We start from the raw sequence: 19,110 nt of genomic DNA, 5'->3' as shown, positions 1-19,110 counted from the left end.
GGCCTTAACTTGTATCAAAAACAATTTAAATCAGTCAAACTGATGAATGGGCAAATAGATGTCAATTCTATCTTATACAAAAAAGATATGCTGTAAATTGATAGATATTCTTGTGAATTAAAGAGTAAAAGAGGATAAAAAATGATTGGAAAATGACTTAAATAGAGAAAGCCTACCCCGTTTGACAAGGCTGTTGTTATAACATTGTCTGATAGCAAACAATCTGTTCCCCTAATTCTTCCCTCTTCCAAACAATATCCCTCCTGTCTGTATGGCCAAGTTCGCAGCAGGGTAAGAATAAAGGGAAAGCCACGAACTTGCAATATCTGCATCTGGTGTATATTTATGTTGTCTCCAGTGCTATATTTCTTTAACAAAAGTAATATTAATGAACTATGAAAGTTAGTTTAAAAATAAAAAGTGAATATGTAGCATGTAGATAAATTTTTAATTGCGTACGACAAATAGTTTTCGTGGTATTTAGCGACGAAATTTACCATGTTATCTTATATGGGTAAACGATTTCAGTTGAAAGCATTAGACATTGCCTTAATTGCAACTTAAAAACTCAATTGTTTCAATTTAATTGTTTGAAAATATGACAAGGGCTGTAATCATATACATTTGAGCATTAATATTTATGTATATCTACAATAATATATTGTGACGATTTACTCGCAACTTAAACTATATTGTTTGATTTAATTATTTGAGAATGGATAGTGATGATGAGCTCTGTGCTTTGCTCTTTATTAAGACAAGAACCATAACCATATTTAGATTTGAGCATTAATATTTGTGTAACAGCGGGTTAGATGATGGACAGATTTAAAAAAAAAAAAAAAAAAGTTAAATGTAAACAGAACATTCAATTAATAACTAATTTTAACCTACGAGCCGAACCGAAGCGTACAGCGAGCTGAAGGCTTGGAACTAGTAAACATTAAATAACAAAAACATTCTAGTAGTGGAGATTGAATAAGTAATTTTAGTGTTTTCATAATTTTATTGCAATGTTTACGTATTTAACAAGGTTGAAACAAGACGTAAAAACTTCGTACTCACCTGGTATAAAAAGCTGTAAAACCTCAGAAAGTCGCAGAAGATTTAGCGGATAAAGTATAGGCAGCAAAAATTGATCAGAATAGCAAAGGAACACGCAACTCTAAAGTATAGTTTCAATTTTTACAATTTCTAAACCTGTGTTATTTTCTTTACGCGAATAAGATTACGGAACCAGTAATTGAAATTATTGTGAAATTATAGTAACTGGAATAAAAACATCAGTAATATTAATAATTTAACAATGTGTTCCTTGCGTATGTTCTCAGAGTAAAAGGAGATTTGTAGGTCCCAAATTTTTAGAAGGAGCTGACCAAAGCATTGGCTTACTCAATCGGGATTTTTAATCTTACACAGACGCACGTCTTCAATATGTTCAGTCAAATATTATTGCTGTTGTCTGTTGAAGTTTAGTGTTTGTTTCCAGCACTGACAAGGGAACATCTTATATTGATAGGAGCATTGCCCAATCGATAGAGGAGTAAAGAAAAGTGAGAAATCCAAAGTTTTACGGGCCGACACCCAGAAACAGGAGATATATAGAGAAAAGAAGGATCTGGAATCATGTGAAGATAGCAATGCAAAAGATACACCGACACAGCAAGAACTTCAAAATGATTAAAGTAATCAAAATGAAATTTACACAACAGTATAGTAAGCAAACATTGTACCCACAGGCATGCTCAATAAGAACATATGTAATGCAGTGTTGCCAACTGAGAACAAAATGAAGTTTTGTTAAATGGCACGGAACACAAATTATAACATCTAGCAAATGTAATTATGAGTAGAACCATACCTGTGAAGTCTTGATGTACGGCCAAAGGAAAATGTCAAAATAGTACCAAAACACAGAACATAAGCTGATTTTCCACTTAAGCAAACCTGCTTCGACACGGTGCTTCGTCCCTTTTTTCGTACTTCAGTGATTATATTCTTGTTTGTAGTCTCATATTTTGGTTTTAACTAGTTCGAATCGTGTATTGTATGTCCTCTTCTACATCCAAGATTCATATAGACCTATCCTCAAACGTTGGCAACACTGTACATCAATACTTCACAGGTATGGTTCTACTCATAATTAAATTTGCTAGATGTTATAATTTGCGTTCCGTGCCATTTAACAAAACTTCATTTTGTTCTCAGTTGGCAACACTGCATTACATATGTTCTTATTGAGCATGTCTGTGGGTACAATGTTTGCTTACTATACTGTTGTGTAAATTTCATTTTGATTACTTTAATCATTTTGAAGTTCTTGCTGTGTCGGTGTATCTTTTGCATTGCTATCTTCACATGATTCCAGATCCTTCTTTTCTCTATATATCTCCTATGTTTCTGGGTGTCGGCCCGTAAAACTTTGGTGGATTTCTCACTTTTCTTTACTCCTATATCGATTGGGCAATGCTACTATCAATATAAGATGTTCCCTTGTGAGGCTATATCAGATGTGGGTCATCATAATGCATTTAAATTTCAATAATGTCCCACCGAGAATCGAACCCGGTATCCGATGCATTAAAGACGCGCGCACGCTAGCCACTAAACCATCGGTGAGGGCTTCAGCCGAAATATTAAAGGTATGTTTACATCAGAGAAGGTAGCTTATATCATTATAATAACTATTATTAATATTTTGTTTGTTTATTTTTCAGGAGCGAGAGAAGGAAATGGCTTCTGACACTATTATTTGGAACAGCAGCTGTATATGCGAGCAGGACGTCGGTGCCGTTGGTCATTCCTGCTATTACAGAAGACAGGGGATGGAGCAAAACAGACTCTGGAACAGTGCTATCTAGTTTCTTTTGGGGTTACACGTTAACCCAAGTAATGGGTGGTTACCTTAGTGACAGACTCGGTGGAGAGAAAATAATGTTAACAGCCGCTGTGGGATGGTCTTTGATTACGTTTTGGATGCCTCATATTGTGAGATTTTTCTCCCTCAAAGAAAGTTCTATTCGTTTTATTGTCTTCATGAGAGTGTTGCATGGAGCATTTCAAGGTAAATGGAATATTTATTTCAATATATTTAGTATTGTTTCCTTAATAAGTTAGTGAATGTAATAGAGGTAAAAAAAATAACTTCAGTTACAGTGTCTTTGATATTGAAGATAACAACGGTAAAATTAGTTTTGTGTCGGATGTTTGAGATCAGGTATAAGGTCAAACTGAAAGTTTTGCAATATAGATGACTTACCCAAAAATGTATCTTGTTTTATTTTCACCTCAGTTTTAATGGAAACCGCCATCTTTCTCGGTTAGTAGGAAATCTTAGTACTAAATTTGGCTATCCACATCCCAAATTTGTGTGTATCATCAACAATGCTGGTTATAGCCACTAACTTCTTAATGCGTATATGAAGATATCTTCAAGAACTGAGGTTGCTTGTCCTGTTTTTCTCTTCTTATATACTAACTGCTAATGTCATTCTTGATCAGAGAGAATGTTTGATTTCGATTAATCTTCCACATCTTGTCGCGTTCCCACCATGTATCTCACATGACTGAAGCAGTTCAAACCATCGAAGATGCTCACTAGCACGGGTATAGCTAGGTATGTAGTGGTAGTTTGTGGCTTGTGTCCTGAAAGATTATGCAGTGATGCGTTCCATGTGTGATTTGAGAGGCACAAAGATGAAGATGCAGTAAATTCTAATTCGATAACTTTTGTTTTGCTTCTAGTATTTAAAATATTTGGTTGGTTGATTTGGAAGTTAGCATCCCGTTGAACACTGAGGCTGTTGAGACATGGATTTACAGCTTAACGTGGTATCCGAACTATATGACCTTCCATTGGGAATTGAACCAGGGTCTCTCGTCGAAACATCTGTGTGTAAAAGATGAAGAGACAGTTGATCGCATTACAATAACTAAATAGTTTTTAAAAAATCGCACGAGCTGCAAGAACCAAGTGAACGTTGAAATATTTTTCGGCGCATTGCAAAACGGAAATTAAGTAATTTTCTTCTCATAAAATAGTTATTTACGATCCAGTTCAAAAGTATTGCAATCTCCATTTAGTTTCTGAATTCTGTACTTGTTCTGTATATGTAAGCAACATACTTCAAGGAGTTAAATTTTAATCTCCCTGCAATTTGTATTATAAGCATTAAAAAGAGTGATGGGAATCACTTAGGTTGGAAATCTTTGGAATCAAATGGGAATAGTTGAACTAGTTAGGTGTTTCTTAAAAGGACAAAATGCATTTATTAATGAATGTTAAACTGTTTGTTATTCGGACAGAAAGAATAGCATATCTATTTGAAGTTAGTTCTGTCAATTTCAGTCTCAAAAATCGCATTTTCGTGGCATAACTATAATCGTGAAAATTCTCTTCGTTTCATGTAACTGCAACTTTGGACTATATTTAATTGAAATCAGTCGTCGTTCATTTGGATCTTACTCCATCAATTTGAATAGCAAATTCCCTTTTATTTCTAATATTGTACGTATGCGTAACTGTTGCATTTAAGTGTTGATTTGATATATTTATTTATGAAGATTGATGTTCGTAATATGTAGAGACAGGATAGTAGAAGAATTTTAAGCTCCCTAAATATTCTTTTACGTTAAGCTATTGAATTGGTAACTTTCATTGTTCGCGTTACTCTTTTTCGAATCTTAAATATTAACTTTCTTTGCGCTGTATTTTTCCACATGTAAGTAATGTTTCAAAGTGATTATGACAAATTATCTTAAATGTTGATAGATGGAAAAGTTTTCGCAGTTTTTAGAGCATTCATGCATTATATTAATTATTTATTTCTGATAAATTTATTTCAGGTGTACATTTTCCTAGTATGAGCAGTTTGTCTAGTCAGCGTCTTGTAGATACAGAGCGAGCATCATTTTTTAGTATTGTAACATCAGGATCTGCTATGGGGACGCTTGTAACGGGAACTCTTGGATCATATTTATTAGAGCATTACCAATGGCCAGCAGTATTCTATGTTATTGGTAAGAGCATCAAGGGTAACAGTATTTATTGGCATGACTTGGTAATAAATGCAACTGTATTGTTTTCACCCATTATTATAAAGCCTTAATAGCCTTAATTGATGCTTTAACATTTTTTGGGGGGTGGGAGGTGAACAGAAATTTATCAAGGACACCGTACTTGCGTAAGTATCAGAATAAGTAACATTCAATGTTTCATTAATTCCATTCGTGTGATCTCTCCGCAAAAAAATCACCTACTTACATTTACATGATTCTTTCACTGCATGAATATACACTCATGTCCAAAATAATTGTCGCATATCTAGAACTGTCTTCTTGTAAGAATATAATTTGATAATGATTTTGCAGGATACTTTTAATACTGATACTATGTGTATAATCGGGAAATGTATATTTGTGGTAAATTTCATAGGAAAAGAATTATAAATACGAAAATTAGAATGAGTAAAACAAAATGTTGCTAAATGGACAAAAAAAGTTTTATTTTCGTTTTATTGTTCTTATTTACTGCTTTTTGACATGAAATTTGACACATACATGTCTTTGGCGATTATACAGGTACTAACATTATAAGAAATACCGGGCGAATTCGTTATCAAATTATATTCCTACAACAATATATCTATAGACATGCGACAATAATTTTGTACATGAGTGTACGTTTGATTTTAGTAGGTAAGACTTGTGAGTGCTTCAAAAAACGGTGGTAAAACAGTTTTGCCTTTCTTATTTTTTACTCTCTCTCTCTCTCTCGCACTATATTTCTAGTGTTCTTTAGGGAAATAACAATAGAAATTATGTGAACCCAGTTACAAATGTCAACCGATAACAACAGATACTCCGTTACACGTTGTAGATTGATTGACTGGAGTTTGATCCATTTTCAGCACCGAGGCTATATGAGAAGGGAAGGGACCTTCTCGTGCTTTTATTCAAGGCAAGCAAACCCATCGGTAATTGAATCCGGGACCCCACACAAGGTAAGAGCGACTATGAAGAGTCACGTATATGTTGTTGACATTAAGACGTTAATAGAGCGAGATACTAAAAAGAAAAAGAAAAAAGAGTGTCATTAGTTAAACAAAATAGGATTTAATAGGTCGTATTCGTACACATACAAATATTGATAATAGGACTAGTAATCAGTTAACTTAATTTCTATTTTCTGCTACTATCTTCAGCTTTTCGACACGCTTCAATGGGAACAAAGGTACACTGTGGTTTCCTAGCATCTCTTAAAGCTCTTGGGCAGCGTTGGTGAAACTTTTTTCGAGTAGAGACTTAGTCAGAATATTCTACACTCCCCTTCAAAAGCAAATTTATCATCTTTTGTTTTGAACATACCTATATCTATTTACAAATGTATTTATTTAAAAAAAATATTAATTGAAATTCCTTAATATTGTATTGGTATTAATAGAATAAATACATATATTTCTTGTTTTAATAATTGTAGCCCATTTAGAATATTTTTATAATGACACATCTATATAAATTATTAAAATTTGTATCATCTTTACGTTATTAAATTGTATAATCGATTATTTATATAATTTGTACATATTTAAAATTCTCAACTGTAGTATGTGATACACAATTGAATTAAATTTTATTTTTCTGTCTTCTTTGGGTTAATGAATGTCAAAATTGAGAGGATCACTTGAGATCCGTGAACCATAGTTTGAGAAACGCTGCTTAAGCGCATTGGAGAGTCTCTTCAATTTTAAAAAAGATGTTTTACAAACTTAATTGAAAAGCAAGGTAGGTACATATAATATACTTAATAATTATAATACCAGAAGTAAATAACATAAACATGATAACCATATGAATAGTTGTTGAGGGTAAGGAATATACTCAAAGGAACCAGTAAGAGTTAAAAGTTGAGTTGAGTTGATTTTGAGTTTAACGTCCCTTTGAGCAGCGAGGCTATATGAGACATGGACCTACTGATTAACGTGGAATCCGAACCACATGAGCTCCCGCCGGGAATCGAACCCGGGTCTCCCACTCCAAAGGCGCGTACGCTAACCGCTTAGCCACGGAGGAGCTCAAGAGTTAAAAGTATATCTAATGAAATCATTCAAGTATTCAGAAACAAATAGGAACGATGCCACACAGTTCGACTACTGCTTAGTTACCGGAAAATAACTTAAGCGATTATTAATATTTCCTACTGTATAGGCTAAAATCATATAGTCACAATATATTAAGAGTATCATGTTGTATTATACGATTTTAATAATGTATACGTACTTGGAGTATACATTATTTGTATTAAAGGATAATGATTTGGGATCCTGTAAGAGAATCTGGAGCCTTCTTCTGGTCTACAGTACCTTGAGAACGAAGTAATTGGCTGTCACCTACATTCCTGTCGTTATTCCAAAAATGTTATTTCCTTTCATACGTATTTTCTGTAGCAGATACACACTAATTGGTTGGTATTTTTATAAATGCATCGATTCCTCCTGACACTATGAGATATTTTAAAATATGGAAGGTTTATTTATACCATGCGACAAGTAATTATACATCCATTTTCTGCTATTCTATCAAGGTTGATAAATCCTGTGATAAAATGTTATGCATTCAATTTTGTAGAAATTAGAAAAAAATATATGGATACATTTTATTTGCGAATACTTCTATTCATTTTGGTGAAAATCGTGGGACGTAAAACTTACAGATTTCATTTCATTTCATTTCATTTTGGTGAACGCTTTTATGCGTTTAATCAGTATTTAGATATAGCGATTTTTTTAGAAATGCTTAAGAAAATTGTTTTTTACCGTTACGAGTTTTCAACTAAAATGCTCTAATCAGTTAAATATTTACTTAATATAATGTAAGAGGCTTGATTAATTTGCAAATAAAACTCTCTTTTTTGAAGCGCAACGCATTTGCCCCCCCCCCTCCCCTCAAAAAAGTACAATGGATTAAAAAATGGAATCATTTACTTACAAATATATTTCAAAAAATATTTGTACGATACCCTTTTTGTTGACCAGTTCCGGCCGTTTCTTTTGAATTGCTAGGTGCACTTACGCTAATTGTCGAAGTACAGATCGAAGTGTATCAATCTGCCCGATGGCAGCAGCTTGTAATGCACGAAGCCCTTTCAGTCCCACCAAACACACTGCATAACATCCTAGACGTCAATTATGCTTCGCCGCAGACTGTGGATCATCTTCTCTCTTCGACCGTGATCTTTTTCGTGTGTTGTTGTCGTAGGTTATTTACTGCGCATCACTTGTGATGAACCGCTTCAAAAATGGCTCGAGTTATTTTACGTTTCAGTAGAGATTCCAGATAGAAATTCGATCGAGTGAATTTTTCTGATTCAGACCATGTGGCACCCAAACGACGAGCTTCTTTTTGCTGCCAACTTTCTCCAAGTAGTTTAACACTGTTTGGTGGTAAATGTTTAGGTTTTTGGCGATGTCGTGACTGCTTACATGCCGGTCTTGCTCGACTTTTGCCAGAATATAATTCACTGTTGCTGTGATTGGTCACCCAATACGAGGAGAATCATGGACATCGAAATTTCCAGAACGAAAGCAACTGAATCATCTTTTGGTGGTTGTTTTTGATAAAGTATCTTACCATAAACAGCACAAATTTCTTCACTGCCTGCGTAGCATTTGCACCTTTATCGAAATAAAAATGTAAAATACAGCTCAGTTTTGCGAAAAGTTCACTTATCTTAACGACACAATAGTTTACGTTTGATTATAAGAATTCTAACAATTTTTTCACAACTACTAGTTTTAACTCTCAGCTGTCAAATGACGTTAGGCTTGACCTGCTGCGACTCATATACCGCGAGATTTGGGACAGTTACGCCATCTTGTGCGCAAAAGACTCAATAATTTGTCGACTTCCTGATATAATCCGTAATACAGAAACTCCCACTTGGGAAATTTCTAGTACAGTAAATTAATTTATTCTGTAATATGTAAAGAGGGGGGAGGGAGGGAAATATGCGCTCGAGGCACCAGTCTTAAGCCTAGGCATTAATCCGGGCCTCTCAACGATCTACGGTTATCGTCACAGTATCACTCTTTGTACTACAACAAAAGCTCAGTTTTTACTATACAAACAGATTACACTAACATATCAGAAAAATATGTATTGGTAGCAAGAGCTGTTACGTACAACCTCCCTCCCTTTATAAATATTTACTTTTTAAAAAATAGACTAACCCAATATTTAATTTGGATAAAGATGTATTATTAATGGGAAGGTTGCTTTAAAATAGTGCCTAGTAATGTAAGGTCGCTTAAAGTATTCTCATACACTTGCAAGTGTCCAGTATATCAAACTTCCAAAAGAGCCAAACAGTTCGTTGAGCTAATTCAATGCTAATACGATTTAAAAGTGTAATTTGGAACATTGTCTATGATAGTGATACTTTGTATACAAATATCAATAAAACATGAATAGGATATTCAAAACTCAATTTCCTAGGTAAATATCTTGTATAAAAGGAATTGGTCGAAAATTTGGAGATAATAGAAAATAAGTGGTTACACTTATTAATGCAAATGTAGTTTTGTAATGCAATGAAATATTTCAGTTTAACGCACCACGATTATGCCCCTTAGGCTAAAGGAAGTTTTGTAATATATGCTTTTTTGTGTAATATTTCTTTTCGAAAAGAAAATCGGATATGCGACAGGGAGTAGTTAGTAAATTCGATGTTCAAGATAGAAGCAAAACCGCGAAATGCAACACTAGTGCAAGTTTACATGCCCACTTTAAGTGATTAGGAGGAAGTTGATGAAGTGCTGCTACAGGTCCGAGATGGGGAAATTTTAAAAATTATGATTGGTTAAACGTAGCTATTTGTGAAGGGATAGGTGACAAAATACTAGGACTTCCGACGAAGCCATAATCTCACGATAAGATACTTTGTCTTTGATCAACTACTTAGAAGAAGATACATGTGAAGAAACTGGGAGGTACCAGATAAACTGCATACTAGTCCAAGAAAACTTAAAAACCAAGCGAAAATGAGCCAAAGCTACTAGGAGCAACTAATCTTAATGAAAAGTCTTCTACGTCTAAAGGAAAAAAGGAAAGTAGACAGAATATAGAAAAGAGGGAACATATCAAAGCTGAGAAGTGAAAGGGATAATTAAATCAAATTTCATGAGCGGCAGTTGAGAAAAGTACCTTGTGGAATGAAGAAGACAATGAATTCCAAGTGAACAACAAAGAAAATTATAGCTGCGTCTACCTCAGAAGAGGAAAAGAATTTAGAACAACCTTATTGTCAACCAGCCGAAAAATTTTGAGGGGAGAAAATGCCCTATTTAGTTGTTCGAGGGAATGAATGTGATTTGAAATAATGAAATAATCATGTAAGCTAACAAGCAGTAATCTTTTCTTTGTGCCTAGGAATCCTTATCAGATTTTTTTTTCTGAAATGATATTGACAACATTGAAATATTTCAAATTGTTACTTTCGTTTGTAAATATTTGCTTCTAAGGTCGTTTTATTTATGCATAACTGTTACCTCCAACTTCAGAACTAGTTTGTGTAGGTGATCACCAATTGTTAAAAAACTGAGTTTAATATGTTTTCTGTGAAAAAGGACTATGTTAAATTTAACATGTAATAATCTTTGTAAACTGCGTACTTCAATTAATATCTGCTAGTTAATGACAACAGGATTGGCTACCGATTATATTCTAGGAAAGCAATTACCGGATAAGGATTCCCAGGACACATAAAAAGTTAATAGTTGTTAATTTTAACAAAAAAAATGTGCCAGACTTTGATAATCATGCAAGTCTTATAATTAAGCATAGTAAGGAAATTTAGCAATAAATCTAGCAGCATTTCATTCTTTCATGATTGCAAGGAATCTTACTTTCAAAATACTCGGAAACTGGTAAGTTAAAGCTGCAAGTATTTTCCTTTCTAACGTTTAGAACTACTATTCTTTGCTGGATATGACAGGAGGTAAGAAACTAAGGTAATAGCATTTGTTTTATTCGTGAAGTATACACAAGGGTATCCGACTTAACCGAGCGTTAAGAAGAAACACCTCGTAAAGCTTCATAATTTTCTATAGTCCACCGTAAATTGACAAACTACAGGCTATTACTGAAGTTATTTTTTCCCCTTTTTTTTTTTATTTCTTATTTCATAACTCAACTAATTTCCGTTAATTTAACCGTATATGGGAATATACAAGAAAAATATTAGATAACATTTGAACAGCAATTTAAGTGCTGGAACCTATGACATGATTCTGTACTTCAACCTTGTGGGGGTGAGACAACGTGGCGGTGAACGGCGTACTCTTGTATGAGGTATTTTTGCATGATAGATAGTATGTACACCAGCCAATTGTGTCGGACTGCAGTTCCTGCATGACCGGAGTCCACATAAATATTAAGTTCCATTCTAGTGTTGCATAAGCACATAAAGCAAATTCAGTCACTGCAGGCAACTTTGAATGTACTTATAGAATTTTTATAATTAGGCTTTGTAAATATGCTTACTGTCTTTAATCAAAGCACTTTCTATAAAATTTCAAATGCCACACTTTGTAACTTAATTCAACTTTGGTAATAGCTAACAACTTAGTACTTCTCTTATTAAAAATTCTGTCTTTTTAACACTTCTGCAGCATGATTATATTTATATTGTAAAGGTTAGATCGTAGATTTTTGTAAATTGTAGGTTCCTTTGGAGTCTTATGGACAATGTTACTTCGCTATTATGCTGTTGATGTGGAAAAAAGGAAGCATACTCTGATTTCTCTTCCTTCAAAACTCTATTCATCTCCCTGTTCAAGACAGAGGCTTCCAGTACCATGGGTGCAAATATTCAGAAGATCTGCGTTTTGGTATGGTCAAAATCCGCTTAATACTTACTTTACTAATTAATATCTTTAATAATAATTTCTATTTCGAAGGTACCTATCTGTGTAACTGTATGGTTCTTTTAAGATTGTAAAAACTTTTATACAATTAAATAGATTCTTAATATAATAAGTTGGAAGAACACTGTTTACAAGTATCTCCATATTATACCATTATTCAATTCAATATATTAATTAAAGAAAGGATAAAGTGAAATAAAAAGACCCAGACATTTGTACAAGACCTGTTCAAGGAAACTTGTGCAGATATTTTTCTTTCTTTAATAACGACAGATATTGTAAACAGATCTGCATGGTATACACTTACGTCCTCCATGTATGAATAAATTATTTCAAAATGATCTGATGGTCGTATCATGCGGTAAGGATCTCTAAAAGAGGTGTATTTCTGACCACTTGGCTTTCTACGTTATGCATTTGTATAGGAGAGAAAAAAATCGAAACAGGAAACGGCTTATAAAAGGATTACCAATAAGAACCTCAGAACTTTAAATGAGATAGAATGAAAACTATAAATGACGTATTTATAATTATTATTAATATTGTGGATAGCAATCAATGGCATGATGTTTTGATATCTCGAGATTTAATTCATTTACCTGATAGTTGATGGATATGATACACGATTGCATTAATGTTCAGTAGAATTGCAAGAATTGCAAGAATTACTGACTTCTAAGAGTAGCTCTATGTCTAGTACGTTGATCTTGGTCCAGTCGTGCATTTTTTTTCCTGTCTTTAATTCTTCGTATATCATTGAATTCTTATCTATATAGGAACTGTTGCAATATAAAATTACTAATGTCCTTCATATCATAAAGTATAATAATTGAAACAATACATATCTAACCACAACTTCATCGAACCGCGCTTATCTATACTATAACGATTTTTGCAGTGCAATTTTAAAATGTCATGCTCTCATCTCTCTCAAATTGTTTGTAATAAACTTAATCATGTAGTAGTGAGCATTTTGACGATTTTCAGGTGAAATACTGAAGAACTTACGTTTATACAAATGAGATATGTTGAAGTAAGACTATATAGTTGGTCAAGTTGTAAAACTGCTTATAGCGATAAGAGTAAAATTTTAATATAAAATCATAGTATATGTTTATTTTCCATTTCTCCCGTAGATGTTAATTGAACTACTTATTGGTCCTGTTTTAGTTCTAAGTATTTTTGTTTATCCAGTCATATAATACGTAGTTTCAAACAGCTGTTAATATTGTACATTTTGCTCACTTCCCCATAAATAACCATTTGTGCGGCTGGCATTACGTATTCAATAGGTTCCTGTTTTGTAATATAGCACAAGTTTATATGTCTTCACTTCATTTTACGTTTCTCTTGGTGATTGTTAGGCAATTTCAGTTAGATATTCATAGACGAAGATTTTAAAAATTTATTCTTCCAGAACACTTGGTATACATGTCAAATATTGAAAAATGTGTAGTCCTTCTTTCTGTTTTGGCTGTTCCCTTTCTCTGTACTGCAAACTGAGCCCTTACAAAGAATCGATCCCAGAACCACTGGCTCCAAAGGTGAATTAATTAACTCCTGTTTCTGTTAGTCAAGTGCATAAGCTACTTGTATCGCAAAATGGAGGGAACAGACGATTTTCTCTTAAATCATATATATACAGGGGGATTCTTTATAGGGTTTACAACTTCAATCAGTTATAATTCTTTATTGGAACCACATACAGACTTGGTTTATATGTCATTATACTGCAAAACACGAAGTTTTTTGTGACAAATCCATTATGGCTCAATGTGTACACCTGCGGTCATCCTGGACACATCCCAACGAAAGTCGATTTCCTGCCAAACAATAGCCAGCATTTCGGGAGTAACGCCCGCGATGGTTGCTTTGATGCGATGTTTCAGTTCATTAACATTAGCAGGTAGGGAAGGGGTGCAGACCTTATCTTTCACAAACCCCTACAGAAAGAAGTCAAGTGGCGTGTAATCGGGAGACCGTGGCGGCCAGGCAATTGGTCCACCACGACCTATCGACTTATCTGGGAAACGCTGATCAAGAAATTCCCTTACGTCTATCAGGTAGTGTGGCGGTGCGCCATCTAGTTGCCACCATAAGCAGCCATTGTAGTCATCTTCATTTAACTGCGGAACAAGGAAGTTCTGGAGCATATCAAGATGGGCGATGCCGGTGATGGTGCTCTCAGCAAAGAAGAATGGTTCATACACCTTTGCTCTGGAAACAGCATAAAACACGTTCACTTTGGGGCTGTCACGAACCAGCTCCACGTGCGCATGTGGAATTTTCGTGCTAAATACAACGATTATGTGTGTTGACTCGGCCAGAAAGGTGAAAAATTGATTCGTCACTGAATACCACATTGTTCAAGAATGACTCATCACCACTAATGCGATCCAACATTGCAACACAGAATTCATGTCGGGTATGTTTATCCGCTTCACTCAGTGCTTGAACCAAGGACAGTCTGTATGGCTTCATGAACAAACGTCTACGCGATACACACCAAACAGTGGTTTGAAGGATACCAGTTTCTTGTGGTGCACATCGTGTAGATTTTCGAGGACTGCGGACAGAACTCTCCCTAACTGCTTCCACCACATCGTCAGTCACGGGTGACGCCCTGGAGCCTTTGTGTGTTGCACAGAACAACCTGTTTCAACAAATGTCTGGTGCCATTTGTACACTGTTGGTCTGCTGGGTGGTTCCTTACCGTAGTGTGTGCGAAACTTACGCTGTACACTTGTTGCTGACTTCGTTTCTTCAAACCAAAACACGCACTTAGCTCTTTCCGCACCAATGAAAGTTTCCATTTTCAACGACTGACCGGTAGATTTATGGGAAATATTTGAAAGGTGTATATAAACCTGCTTCACCCCCACGCAACCCCACCCTCCTACCATTCCCCTTAGAATGCATATTTCAGTTGAAATGAAATTATGAGGACTCAGTTCGAGCCAAGTGCTGATTATGTTTTTTCGTTTCCCTTTTTTGCATAAGTGCTTTCATGTAATTTCTTCTTCCTTTGCTGTTCTAAGTATGTCGTTGGACATACCGGTAGAGTGTCTGGTTTCCCTTCCTAAATTTGTTCGTTTCCTCACTGGCATTGTGTGGTTTATGTTCAGTGTTTACGTAAGAAACAATGGAAAATATTTTATGACATGTAAAAATAAAAAACACATGTTTAGATAATAAATCCATTGTTGCTGTTGGAAACAATTTCATTTTGGCATAAATTTTGAATTCCCGTTATCCCCTTACTACATGTATTTTAATGAAAGTGACACGATAAAATCAAAGTTCGAGGTTGACACTAATAAAGTTTAAAAATTCATGTCACTTGGTGCAGCCGTTGGGCTGTGATGCGATCACAAACAAGTTTACATTCATTCACTTCTATTAATATAGATTCAATCATAAAAGGTATTCATTAATGTCGACTATCTAAGCACAAATAAATTTTGGTACGTCCCTTATGTCTGAAGGGTTTGCATAACGCCAGAAGTATAACGTATCTGAGGAAGAACTGCAGAAGAACTTCCTTTTCTGAGGAAGAACTAAACAGTAGTCAGTTGCACAGACACACTAAGCCTGAGACCTAGATTTCATTTCCGGCCCAATCGCAATATTTCTCATTGAATTTAATAAGAAAATATTGCTTTTGATACTGTAATGTTTGTGTTACTTATAAGTTTATTGTATTTAATTGTATTTATCGATGTATATCTTGAAAACTAACGTAGATATGATGTAGAATGTTTAACACAATGAACCGCACAAGAAAACAGCTCCTTAAGGATATTTGTGTATTTTTTTTTCTTTCTTTCAGGTCATGTGTAATAGGTCATGCGTGCCAAAACAATTGTTTCTTTATTCTTTTGTCCTGGCTGCCAACTTACTTTCACGATACATTCCCTAATGCCAAGGTATGTGTTCATAACACTTGATACTAATCGAAGGGTTTGATAGACGAAGGGGTTATATTCAAGGTTCGTTCAATAAATAACCGAAAAAGTTGTATAAAAATACAAAACTTTGACAAAGTTTGTGCTTTTTTGTTAGTTTTTAGTGGTGTCCTAGAACTGTTATTAGATGGGCTTGGCACGCCTGCCTCGCAAACAAGATGCTGGAAATCAATGAAACAAGATGGTGGCACCCTTACAGGTTTGCACCAACATCTGGGGCGATGAGTTGATGTGGGAAAATAGACGTATTACGCTGAATGATATTGTAGCAAAGATGAACATTAGTGTCGGATCAGCCCACTATATTGTTCATGACGTACTGGTGTTCAAGGAATTGTGTGCGACGTGGGTTTCAAAACATTTGACATCAACTCTCGCAATGTTGTTCTCCATGTCTGCACAGACAGAGCGCCCTGAGCGTGGTAAATCGTCAACAATAGTACTTATCTGCCCATTCCCCTCCCACTCGCACGCTTGTGTTCGACTTCAGCTAACAGAAGTCTAATGACACTCCAGTGCTCCACGTTGATGCAAGCCTGCAAGGATGCCACCATCCCATTCGCGATGCAGGCGTGCCAGGCACACCTGATAATAGTTCTAGGACACCATTCAAAAAAGAAAAGAAAAAAAAAAAACTTAGTCGAAGTTTTGTATTTTTCATATAACTTTTCCGGTATTTATTGAATGGACCTTTTATTACATATATATCTATATCTATCTATCTATATATATATATATATAAAGTAAAATAGATATAATTCTTACTATGTCTTAATTCATTTTTTATACTTTAAGATTACGCTTCAAGATGAATTCAATCAAGGTTGTATTTAAATCTCCTAAAAGCTTGTGAATTCTGGTGTTTATGAAGTGAAACACATCTATTTGTACGATTGAGAAAAACGTAGAAGCAAGGAATTCATTAGGGACGCTAAGGGTCTGTTGTTCAGGGGTATCAGGACTGTCTAAGCACCAGTGTGGAAATTGAAGCACTTTGAGGTGTGTGTGTGGGGGGGGGGGGGAGTTAGTGTAGGCCTAAAATATACTTGTACTAAGAGTGTAGTCTTGCAGTATTGGCGTTTGATGGCTTGTGCTATCACTAACCTTTATCACAGCTGTACATTATTATTATTATTATTATTATTATTATTATTATTATTATTATTATTATTATTATTAATTATTATTATTATTATTATTATTATTATTATTATTATTATTATTATTATTATTATTATTATTATTATTATTGGGCTTTAGTTTCCACGTTATACTATCTCGGAAATAAGAAAACACCTTACACCACCCTTTTATCGAGTAGATAAATATTTTCTCCTCACTAGCAAGACTTACATTATCTTATTAGTATTACGGAAAAACGATCGTACATTTCTATCTTTATTTGTTGCATGAACTGTCACTACATTTCGCATTGGATAGGTGGAAATCCTACTCACCAGAACAAATGGAAGCTGTCCAAGTAATAATGAACGCTGAAATAGGCGATTAGGAAAGAAGGAGCCTTAGTCTGTAAGAGCTACGCAAACTACTGTAAAACACAAAATTTTGGTTGCGTTAACGCAAATCGCTACGGAACGAGGATCATGATGTCCAAAACAATTCTCAGAGATCTTCAAAGCGCACTGTCATTATTCGTATAATTTCCTTTTACTCTTCACTCACGCCCAAGAAACCGATTTCTTTAGAGGCAACTGGTTTTACCTTGCAGCCCGTTCGTACGCTGTGGGCGGAGTGGAGCGAAGGGGAATGCTCTGATACGATTCTTCTGTAGTAGCTAGAGAGTGGTTTCTGCTGCGTTGTCATATTGAAGACCTCATAAGTTCGCGAGACAGGCTGCGTGCAAAGAATTCAGTGGATCTTTCTAAATACATTCTCAGAAATTTTTATCATTGAAAGAAGATACTAAAATATAAAATTATTAATTTATTTTATTTTATTTTATTTTATTTTATTTATTTAACAATCACCAGATACAGCTCAGAGGCCATTTTACACTGGATATCTAACAACAACAACAATGGAAAGGATTTGGGAAGGTATCGGCCAGGGCCTGTTTAGTAGGTACCATCCCGGCATTTGCCTGGTAGGACTGAGGGAAACCCTGGAAAACCTCAGTCAGGATGGTCGGCAGTGGGATTCGAACCCACGACCTCCCGAATGCGAAGCCAACGCTCTACCACTTGAGCTACTTCGCTCGGTTAATGTAATTTAGTTCATATTACAACTTTATTTTTTAATATTCTGGGCTGCTGCCGGTAGGACCGGTAGTCCACAAAATACGACAGTGTCGTGCAGACTGTGTTAATTTCTCAACACTTTCCAAAAGAAACTTGTACTCGCAGGAAAATACTCCTATACAATTGGAAAAGGTTATAATTTCTCAGTTCACAGTATTTTTTCTCACAAAAGACTTGAAAAATCAGTTTTTCTAATGTGTATAGTGTATAAAGGATCACGTGAAGGCCCTCTGTGAGAGCGTCTCCATAAAATGTGCTCATGTAATCACTTGAACACCACGTTAAATTTAAGTTACAAATACGCATAACCGCAATTACTATGAATATTCATTCAAAGTAGTTAACCTTTTAGTTTAAAAGAGGTGTATTATACAAAAAAGGTAGAAGAGATATTTGTTAAAAACTGTCTTATATCCATTGCTCACAGTAAAATAGCTTCCAACGAAACATAGAACTAAACCCGAGAGACTGAAACACACCTCAGTCTGTTCACTCTTCAGGAGATGTTACTTTTCAGCGTTTCGGATAACTCACTGTACCAGTGGGGTATTTAGGATTTTGTTTCGCAATACGGGGAAGAAGGGGAGCAATTGCCCACCTGAATTTGAGAATTAATATTTTAATCAATTGTCTACTAATTCTGTACTAGGAAAAACGTGAAACTCGTATGTCGGTTGAGGATCTTACCTCCCATGCAAATCCGAAATGACACTCCTACAAACACACGTTGAATATTTGTAATTTCATTTCAACTTAACTGATTTCAATTTAGAAAAAATGGAAATATTCAGTTTTATCTGTGTAAGTTTTTACCTGAAAGAAAATATTGAGACAAGTAGAAGCTGAAATATACTGATTGCAGTTTTAATGGCAAGAATTGTAGATGGTGAATCTTATAATATAATACACACAAAAATTTAACAGTGAATTTAACTTTTATTCTATTCATAGAAGAAAAAGGAAGCA

General features: G+C 34.9%; 1 protein-coding gene across 1 annotated transcript in view; it reads left to right on the top strand.

Moving 5' to 3' along the window:
• MFS18 (major facilitator superfamily transporter 18) overlaps positions 1-19,110 on the top strand; it is a 51,327-nt gene that overhangs the window by 10,028 nt on the left and 22,189 nt on the right. Inside the window, exons 2-5 of the mRNA XM_081760549.1 lie at positions 2,718-3,064; positions 4,846-5,019; positions 11,720-11,885; positions 15,751-15,847. Coding sequence (XP_081616675.1) covers positions 2,718-3,064; positions 4,846-5,019; positions 11,720-11,885; positions 15,751-15,847 — 784 coding nt within the window. The remainder of the gene's footprint in view (positions 1-2,717; positions 3,065-4,845; positions 5,020-11,719; positions 11,886-15,750; positions 15,848-19,110) is intronic.

Source organism: Thermobia domestica, chromosome 1, assembly GCF_964235325.1.
Source record: "Thermobia domestica chromosome 1, izTheDome1.hap1.1, whole genome shotgun sequence".
Taxonomy (NCBI): domain Eukaryota; kingdom Metazoa; phylum Arthropoda; class Insecta; order Zygentoma; family Lepismatidae; genus Thermobia; species Thermobia domestica.
Note: the sequence above shows the minus strand (reverse complement) of the source record. Positions and strands in the feature narration are given on the sequence as shown.